We start from the raw sequence: 10089 nt of genomic DNA on the forward strand, positions 1-10089 counted from the left end.
GAGAGTCCCTTGGACTGCAAGGAGATCCAACCAATCCATTCTGAAGGAGATCAGCCCTGGGATTTCTTTGGAAGGAATGATGCTAAAGCTGAAACTCCAGTACTTTGGCCACCTCATGCGAAGAGTTGACTCATTGGAAAAGACTCTTATGCTGGGAGGGATTGGGGACAGGAGGAGAAGGGGACGACAGAGGATGAGATGGCTGGATGGTATTACCAAGTCAATGGACAAGAGTTTGAGTGAACTCCAGGAGTTGGTGATGGACAGGGAGGCCTGGCGTGCTGTGATTCATGGGTGTCGCAAAGAGTCGGACACGACTAAGCGACTGAACTGAAATAAACTGAACTGATAGATGTACTGGCATTCCAGGGGAAGCACTCAAAGAGCGAAAAAAAGTTCATAACTTCCAAATCATCAGAGGGGAAGATGGAAGAAAAGGAGTGAAGTCACGTCAGCATAATTAAAACCAGCTTGATGTTTGTGGGTGTGTGAAGGACACACAAGCCAAGCCAAGCCCTGTGCGCTAGGGTTCCAGGCCTTTTATCATGCACAGCAGGGTTAGCACTGGGCGGTGTGGACCGGAAAAGTGGGTGCAGCTGAGTGTGTGGGCTTATTTGCAAGTCCACCAGAGTCACCCCGGCCCTCCTCGTTTAATCCTTACTGTGGCTGTTCGTGTTTGCGTCTTAGGATGGATGGGAGGACAGACTCAGGCCGTGATTGTGTGCCCGAGCCACCATGGCTGCCCAAGTTTGGCTGAGGAGCCCCTGCTTCCTTTATGTTTATGTGTAGCCTTTGTTTGCGTATTTGGCTGTGCTGGGCATTAGTTGTGACACGTGGCTCTTGAGTCGCAGCACGTGGACCCTTAGTTCACCATGTGGGATCTGGCTTCCTGACGACAGATTGAACTTGGGTTCCCTGCACTTGGGAGCATGGAGTCTTAGCCACCAGACCATCAGGGAATTCCAGAAAGCCCCTACGTGGACCACAACTTCAGCTAATATAATACTACACTGCTAAGAGCCTTGATGGAGAAGGCAATGGCACCCCACTCCAGTACTCTTGCCTGGAAAATCCCATGGACGGAGGAGCCCGGCAGGCTGCTGTCCATTGCTAAGAGTCGGACACGACTGAGCGACTTCCCTTTCACTTTTCACTTTCAGGCATTGGAGAAGGAAATGGCAACCCACTCCAGTGTTCTTGCCTGGAGAATCCCAGGGACGGGGGAGCCTGGTGGGCTTCCGTCTGTGGGGTTGCACAGACTGGGACATGACTGAAGCGACAGCAGCAGCAGCAGCAAGAGCGTTGAGCGACCTTGAATTCACTATCCACAGCCTCGTAACTTGGAAGTGAAGTGGCAGGCCCAGAGAGGGCAAGGAGGGTGCCCTTGTTCATGGAGCCAGATCAGGGTCAGCGTGTCTGAGGTCGCCCCCAGTCTGGCCCCTGCCACACCTTGGCCTCAGCCACGTGTTCTCCCCTCTGCCGTCACCTCCCTGCCCCCAGCCTCACCACCACGACGCCCTCCCCTCTCCCTGGTCGTCCCGGCGTGCTCATGCCCGCTACGCCCGTGGGCGTCAGCTTAATGTCTGAGCTGGGGCCGGTACGTCCCTCCGCGTGCAGCCTGTCCTGATCACGTGAGCATGTGTGTGTGGGGCCGGTACGTCCCTCCGCGTGCAGCCTGTCCTGATCACGTGAGCATGTGTGTGTGGGGCCGGTACGTCCCTCCGCGTGCAGCCTGTCCTGATCACGTGAGCATGTGTGTGTGGGGCCGGTACGTCCCTCCGCGTGCAGCCTGTCCTGATCACGTGAGCATGTGTGTGTGGGGCCGGTACGTCCCTCCGCGTGCAGCCTGTCCTGATCACGTGAGCATGTGTGTGTGGGGCCGGTACGTCCCTCCGCGTGCAGCCTGTCCTGATCACGTGAGCATGTGTGTGTGGGGCCGGTACGTCCCTCCGCGTGCAGCCTGTCCTGATCACGTGAGCATGTGTGTGTGCTGTCTCTCCCTTTGTGTTGCGGCTCTGATGAGAGCAGGGGCGAAGTCTGATTCACTCATCGTCGAGTTCTGAGTACTTGCACAGGGTCTGGCATGCCTCAGCCACTCTTAAGTGTAGAATGAAGGAGTAAATGAATGAACGGATGTCAGCAGACTCTCTAATTTGCCTTTTTTCTTTTATTCAGGTTATCATAGCAACTCCTGGGCGACTTCTGGATATAATAAAGCAGAGATCTGTAGAACTCGGCAGTATAAAAATTGTAGTAGTGGATGAAGTAAGTGGTGGTGTTTAAAAACATAATTTTATAGAAGTTATGAAAAGCACATTATAGTTATGTAATTGTATTGTGTATTCAACCAATTTCTCCCCCAAAGGAAAACAATTCAGGGATTTTTTTTGTTTTTTTTTAAATTGGCGGTAGTGGTTCTTAAGCTAGTTCTCGTGTCGGTTCGGTTCAGTCACTCGGTCGTGTCTGACTCTCTTTGACCCCGTGGACTGCAGCACGCCAGGCTTCCGTGTCTACCACCAACTCCCGGAGTTCTTGCATAGACTGTAGCTAAGCTGAAATTAAACCACAGCTGTCTTTTCTTAATTGGGCTTGCTCATAAACTGATGAGGTCTACTGTATTCTCAGTGATATGTTTTTAAAACATGCTGTCTGTCATTTATCTGCAAAAAAAGAATTGGTGCAAGTCATGATTAGCAGGAATTTTGGAAGTAGTTAATGATGTTTAGTAGGAGGAGCTTTTTAAATTTTTTCTACGTGATCAGAAAATGTGGGGTGCTGGGTGCTGACCGTGACAGCAGCTTGCCTGCCTCCGTGGCCCCAGTAATTAGACCAGCAGACGTGGGTTTGGAGCCCGTGTCCCCGGTCCGCACCCAGCTCCTCAGCACCGTGGGGCCCTGCGTCACGCGCCTCGGGTTTTACATCTATAAAACAGGGCCTGCCAGTGCCCGTCTCCCTAGAGTGTCCCCTGAGACATGCCTGGCGTCTAGGGAATGCCCAGCACACAGGGACAGTCGGTCACCCTTGGCGACGAGTTAAGGCTCGCTGAGTGGGTGGGTGAGCTTTTCGCCCGGGCACTCTCAGGAGTGAAGTCAGATTGTCTGGGAGTGAGGGCGTCCATGCAGGTGACGCCAAGGACGGCTCCCAGAAGATGAGGCCAGGTTTGGTCTTGATTCAGGGACGCCGTGTCCACCTCTTCCTCGATCTGCGCCCCCCACTTATCTGGACCCGAGTTCTGTCTCCCCCAGGGGCTCTGCCGCGTTTAGAGTAGCCTTGTGTTCATCGTGAGCGGTTCTAATATTCGAAGCACCTTAAATGTAGGTAGTGCTTTTAATTCTAAGAGCTGTTAAAAGTACGTTTTCCCACACTTCGCACTCCGTTAACACCCCTTCAGGGTATGTAGGAAATAGACTCGTAAGTGGAAACTGAGGTGTGGAAAGAATAAGATTTTACCAAGTTCTGGTTGATAATGGTTTCCAAAAAATGCAGTGTAGATGGGAACCGGTCATGAATATTGTGTATGTGTGTGTGTGTGTGTGTAAATGAAACAGAACTTTCATGTAACAATGCTTAGCCTTGCAACATAAGATTTTCCTATTCCTTTATTTTTTATTCTGTTATATTTTAATGGCTTCGAAAAAGTACTATTCATGGTCCATTCTACAGTTTGAAAAGCAGCTGTATTCTGTGAGTAATCCATGTGTTAAATGCGTTAAAGACAAGTTGGAAATAGGAAAAACACCCATATTCCCCTTGAGATAACCACATATAACCATGGAGATTTTATTTCTTTTTCATTTCCTCCTGGCCTTGGGAATTCAGACTTTATTCTGTAGACATGGGGAAACTTTAAAGGATCCTAAGCCTGCGTGTATTATAATCAGGCTCATGTTGTCAACGTGCAGAATAGCCTTTAAGCAAGAAGGCTGGTTCCCAGGCGTTGGGGGTTGTTGAGGCCGGGTGGTGGCTGTAGTGGGGGGAGGAGATGGGAGGTAAGGGAGGAGGTGGGGTGTCAGGTCAGGGGTGATGGGTGTTATTTTCTTACACTTTGTTTACCAGATTTTCTGCAGTGCACTTGTTAGTATTTAAAAAATAATAATAATGGTAATAGTTGCATCTTACAGAGTCAGATGAAGACTAATGATTGGCTGTAGAATTTGGCACCCGGGGAGTGATTGATGACCCAGAGGAGCTGGTGAGGGGGAGGGAGGTGAGCGCTGGACTGGACAGCGGTGGGAGGGGAGGAGGCAAGGAAAGGTGACGGGGCTGGGCAACCCCTCCAGGAAGCTTAGGGAGGTGAGCACTGGACTGGACAGCGGTGGGAGGGGAGGAGGCAAGGAAAGGTGACGGGGCTGGGCAGCCCCTGCAGGGAGCTTAGGGAGGTGAGCGCTGGACTGGACAGCAGTGGGAGGGGAGGAGGCAGAGGAAAGGTGACGGGGCTGGGCAACCCCTGCAGGGAGCTCAGGCCAGAAGAGAAATGGAAGGGATCTATTTCTTGTGGTCGTAATTTTTTCTGCACCAGGAGAAGCAAGGCAGATGCTGAGGTGCGTGGGGCTCCGCGGGGTCGCTGAGGAGCGGGGGGATGTTTACACACGCCCTGCGGGTGCGTTTTCTCCTCTCACAGTTAATAGAACCGAGAAGGACCATGCTGGTGCTTTACACGGGCTTCCCAGGAGGCGCAGGTAAAGAGTCTGCCTGCCAGTGCAGGAGACGCAAGAGACCTGAGTTCGATCCGTGGGTCGGGAAGATCCCCTGCAGTAGGAAATGGCAGCCCACTCCATATTCTTGCCTGGGAGATCCCATGGACAGAGGAGTCTGCCGGGCTGCAGTCCGTAGGGTCACAAAAGAGTCGGACATGACTGAGTGCACACACACACGATATATACTTTAACTCATTGATTCTCATCACATTTCTTGGAGGTCGTTACTGCTATAATTTCACCTGTAAGAGGAAAAACTGAAGCTTAAAGCTGTTAATTAACTTGCTTGAGGTCATGCAGAGCCAGGATCAAACCCAGACCATCATGATTACTTAAGATTTTTTAAATGTTACAGAGTGAGAGATATTAAAACAGGTCATCAAACTTCAGTCTAACTGACAGCACATTAGTGGACACCAAAATGATTAAATATCTTATTTTCCAAAATTATAGACACCAAGGTTATATTTGAAAATCAAGGTAGCTTTAATCTTTTGTTATTTTAAAATTAAAAACCTAAACATTTTTTTCTATTTTTTCAGCAGTAGATTCATTGTTATTGAAAAACCAGCAGCAAAAAAAAAAAGAAAAACCAGCAATGCAAAGGTTTATACAGAAGTGAAAGCCTCCAAATTACATGTTTTAATTTATTTAAAATCATGCTTTATTATAAATACATGTTCGTGGTAAAAAAAAAAAAAGTCAAACTTTGCAAAAAAAAAAAAAAAAAAGCCATAAAATGAATTAAATTGTATCCCTAACCCCTGCTTAGGCTTCCCTGATAGCTCAGTTGGTAAAGAATCTACCTGCAATGCAGGAGACCCTGGTTTGATTCTTGGGTCAGGAAGATCCGCTGGAGAAGGGATAGGCTACCCACTCCAGTATTCTTGGGCTTTCCTTGTGGCTCAGCTGGTAAAGAATTTGCCTGCAATGTGGGAGACCTGGGTTCAATCTCCAAGTTGGGAAGATGCCCTGGAGAAGGGAAAGGCCACCCACTGCAGTATTCAGGCCTGGAGAATTCCATAGACTGTATTCCATGGGGTCACAAAGAGTCAGACACAACTGAGTGACTTTCACTTTCACACCCCAGCTCATAAATCTTCTCCCCAGAGTTAGCAGTTAAGTTTCCCGAGTATATATACAAATGGGCTCATGGTATACAGTGTTCTGTCTGTATTTTCCTTCTTTCCTTCTAGCAGTGACTCATTATCATTTAATAAAGAGTTCCTGGTCATTTTTCATGGTAGCATAGCATTGTATTGTGTGGATTTACCATAATTTATTTAACAAATCCTCTACCGATGTACATCTAAAGTCTGTGCCTTTTTTGGCCACTGTTAATGACACCATGATAAAATCTTGCTGGGATTTCTCTGGGAGTCGAGTGGTTGGGAGTCTGCCTCCCACTGTGGGGTCGCAGCTCCCATCCCAGGTCAGGGAGATAAGATCCCACCCGCTGAGGGAGCTGAGCCCGCGTGTCTCAACTAGAGAACCCAAGGGTCACAATTAAAACCTGACGCAGCCAAAAATAAGCAAATTTTGGAAATCTTTGTATATCACTGTAAACAGTTATACAAGCTTGAAATAAACGTGTGTTTTCCCCAGTTAATCCCGTGTCTTTTGACGTCGTAGTGTATTTTTCCGTGTAGAGAGCATTTAACGTTTTAGGTTCTTAACTGTGTCCGTTTTCTCCAGGGTGCTCTGGGTTCCGTGTAAGACTGACTTGCAGTGGTCTCATTCCAGGCTGACACCATGTTGAAGATGGGCTTTCAGCAGCAAGTGCTTGACGTTCTGGAGCAGCTGCCTCACGACTGTCAGACCGTCCTGGCGTCGGCCACGATCCCGGCCAGTGTAGAGCAGCTCGCCTGCCAGCTCCTGCGAGACCCCGTGGCGATCACCGCCGGAGAGAGGAACCTGCCCTGCCCCAGCGTGCGCCAGATCGTCCTGTGGGTGGAAGAGCCAGCCAAAAAGAAAAAACTGTTTGAAATCTTGAACGTGAGTGGGAGAGTGGTCAGCCCCGCGTTGTGCGCGGTGTTGGCACCCTCCACGGCTCTGGAGACGGTGCTGTTTGGACGTGGCTCTGGGGGAACCTGCTCTGGGAATTTCATCATAAACTGCTTTGCTTCCTTCAGAATTCTGTGGGGTTCAGATACATTTTTGTGAAAACATGCAGTGTAGACACAAGGTTGGTTTTCTTTTCTGTTTTATAGAACAGTATTTAAAGATCAAGGTTATTGCAGTGCTTCCCTGGCAGTCCAGGGCTTAGGACTCGTCACTCCCAATGCGGGGGACCTGAGTTCAGGCCCTGCCTGGGGACGTAGGATCCACGTGCCACACTGAGTGGCTAAAAAAAAACAAAGACAAGTGCTTTTTTGGCTGTTCTTGTTCTGTCTTTGAGAAATAGAAATTTTTGACAGTAACTAGCTTAAGGGAGAAGGAAATGGCAGCCCGCTCCAGTGTTTTTGCCTGGAGAATCCCAGGGACAGGGGAACCTGGTGGGCTGCCGTCTGTGGGGTCGCACAGAGTCGGACACGACTGAAGCGACTTAGCAGCAGCAGCAGCAGCTTAAGGGAGTGGTGTGTACTAGCCTAGTTACCTAAAGATACAGTGTTAAATATGGTTTGTACTAACTTCTGAACAGTATTGGAAACTTTAAATTGCACTTTAAGTTGTAAAACTATTTTCGTAGTATTAATGCGGTGATGGAGAAATCTGAAGGACATACACTGTTCGGCTTCTGTTTGTGCATATTTTAAAGAAAGCAGTCATTTGAACAGAATGTCCTTTTCCCTCCCTGACAGTGTTGATAAACCAGTGGATAACCAGCTCACACGAGTGCTTTCAGAAAAGCATCCCGTTGTAAATTATAGGAATAACCTTCAATATGTGCTGTTACTATTTTAGGATAAGAAACTCTTTAAGCCTCCAGTGTTAGTTTTTGTGGACTGCAAGCTGGGAGCAGATCTGTTGAGCGAGGCCGTGCAGAAAATCACGGGTCTGAAGAGCACCTCTGTACACTCGGATAAGACTCAGATGGAAAGGAAGAACATACTGAAGGTGACACCCAGCATTCTGCTTTGTTCTCTTGCCCCTAAATCTGCTTTGCCTCATTTTCAAGAGGTACCATAGTATCAGCTGTTTTTTTATTTTTATTTACTTACTAAAATTTTTTTCCAGCTGTTTTTAAAGCTGATCCTTTTTTTTTAATGACTCTGAGAATTTCAGGCAAGCAGTGGTGTGATGTTAGTTGTCCCTCTTGCTAAGGCTTCTGTGTTTTGGGAGCAGTAAACCTGTTCGCTTGGAATTGTCCCCTAAACAGATTAATCATTCAGAATCGGCCGTCTGTGAAATCAGGTCACTTTGGACTGGGGCAGAGAGTGGTTCACTTGTGGAAAAGGTTTGCCTGAATCAATTAATAGAAAAGGTTTGGGGTCGGAAGGGACGGAGGCTGCCTGTATCACCTATGTGTTCCAAGAGCTTTACACCCTGCAGAGGTGGTGCAGCCACAGTACTGAAGAAGGTGTTGCGGAGAGAACGGGCCTGAATGACAGAAAACCACTCACGATAATGAGTTTTGTTGCTGTTTTGGAAAGGGGCTGCTCGAAGGAGACTATGATGTTGTGGTGAGCACAGGGGTCCTGGGAAGAGGCCTGGACTTGGTCGGCGTCAAGCTGGTCGTCAATTTCGACATGCCCTCCAGCATGGATGAGTACGTGCATCAGGTAAAAGGTTTACTCAGCACCACCGTTTTGCTCATGAATTTTGTTTTTTAAAAAAGAAGTTTATTTTTGGCTGTGCTGGGTCTTCGTTGCTGTTCAGGCTTCTTGCATATTGTGGGGAGCGGGGACCTCTCCCTAGCTGTGGTGAGTTGGGGCTCCTCTCTAGTAGTGGGGAGCGGGGACCTCTCCCTAGCTGTGGTGAGCGGGGGCTCCTCTCTAGTCGTGGGGAGTGGGGACTGCTCCCTAGTTGCAGCGTGCAGCCTCCTCGTTGCAGTGGCTTGTCTCGTTGCGGAGCCCAGGCGCAGAGCACAGGCTCAGTAGTTGGGGTGCAGGGGCTTAGCTGCTCCGTGGTGCATAGAATCTTCTCGGAGCAGGGATCGAACCCGTGTCTCCTGCAGTGGCAGCAGATTCTTTACCACCAAATCACCAGGGAAGACCCTACTCGTGCATTTTCTTATGCAAGGTATTGTCGATATAGTCGTGAGTTTTTTTTTAAGCAGAACATAAAACTGCATATAGTTTTGCTTTTAAAATATGTGTATTTAAGGACTTCCCTGGTGGTCTAGTAGTTAAGACTCCATGCTTCCACTGCAGGGGACTCCGGTCTGATCCCTGCCTGGTGTGGGGAACCAAGATCCTACCTGCTTTACCGTGCGGCCAAAGGGTAAAACGATAAATGTATATAAACTAAGTATGTTTTTTCAGAAGAACTGTGTGGATGCCTGGAATGCATTAAAATTTAGTTGGGGGCTCCCCTGGTGGCTCAGTGGTTAAGAATCTGCCTGCCAATGCAGGAGACATGGGCTTGGTCCCTGGTGTGGGGAGGTCCCACCCACCTCGGAGCAACCAAGCCCATGCACCACAGCTATTGAGTCTGTGCTCTGGAGCCCGGGAGCTGCAGCTGCTGAGCCCTGGTGCCCTAGAGGGGCACCAACAGGAGAAACCATTGCAGCTAGAGTAGCCCCTGCTCGCCACAACTAGAGAAAAGCCGGTGCAGCAGTGAAATAAATAAATAAAAATTTTAAAAAAATTAGCTGGAAAAAACAGCCCGCGATGTTTGTTAGAAAAATTTAAGTGGTTAGCTTTTGGTTTAGTTTTTTCTTTGTGTTTTTTGTTTTCTTCAGTGAGCGTATTAAATGGCCTTTATAAGGAGAAAAAGAGGGCTTTATTTAAAAGGTTGTTTTAGGTTGCTCCATCTGGCCAAAACAAAGTTGGTCTGTTGGAGTGTCTGTGTTTCAGGAATCGTGTCTTCCGTCGCCTCTGCATGTCCCTGTTTGCTCTAGACCTTCCCCTCTCGGGGTCTGTCCCCTCCCTTTGCTCTAGAGATAAGCGCCTCTCCTCTTTCCGGCAGGAACAGAGCCTCTCTCAGCGCTGTGTTATCTCCCTGGCTGCTGCCTCCTTCCTTCTCGGCGTCACTTGCAGCCTCTTGGAGTGAAGTCTTTCGCTGCTGTTCTTAGAACCACATCTGAGTGTCGCGTTTGCGGGGCTCACCCACTGAAACGCCTGTAGCGCCTTTACTGCGCCGCTGCTTTATTCCCCCAAGACTTAATCATCTGGCCGTCTGCCCGCCCTCCCTCCCTGTTTTGTCCACACCGCCTCATTTCCCTGTGCCTCAGAGACTTGGTTATTCCACAGGGCTGAGTGTTCAAGTGCCTGAAGCTCATGTTCTTCCA

At 48.8% G+C, this 10089-nt stretch overlaps 1 protein-coding gene across 3 annotated transcripts in view; it reads left to right on the forward strand.

The window, feature by feature from the left end:
• DDX59 (DEAD (Asp-Glu-Ala-Asp) box polypeptide 59) overlaps positions 1-10089 on the forward strand; it is a 17612-nt gene that overhangs the window by 5040 nt on the left and 2483 nt on the right. For all 3 annotated transcript variants that reach the window (XM_010831075.1, XM_010831076.1, XM_010831074.1), the window contains 4 exons: positions 2176-2265; positions 6441-6692; positions 7602-7754; positions 8291-8419. In XM_010831075.1, coding sequence (XP_010829377.1) covers positions 2176-2265; positions 6441-6692; positions 7602-7754; positions 8291-8419 — 624 coding nt within the window. The remainder of the gene's footprint in view (positions 1-2175; positions 2266-6440; positions 6693-7601; positions 7755-8290; positions 8420-10089) is intronic.

The sequence above is a fragment of the Bison bison genome, unplaced genomic scaffold (assembly GCF_000754665.1).
Source record: "Bison bison bison isolate TAMUID 2011002044 unplaced genomic scaffold, Bison_UMD1.0 scf7180017864524, whole genome shotgun sequence".
Classification (NCBI taxonomy): Eukaryota; Metazoa; Chordata; class Mammalia; order Artiodactyla; family Bovidae; genus Bison; species Bison bison.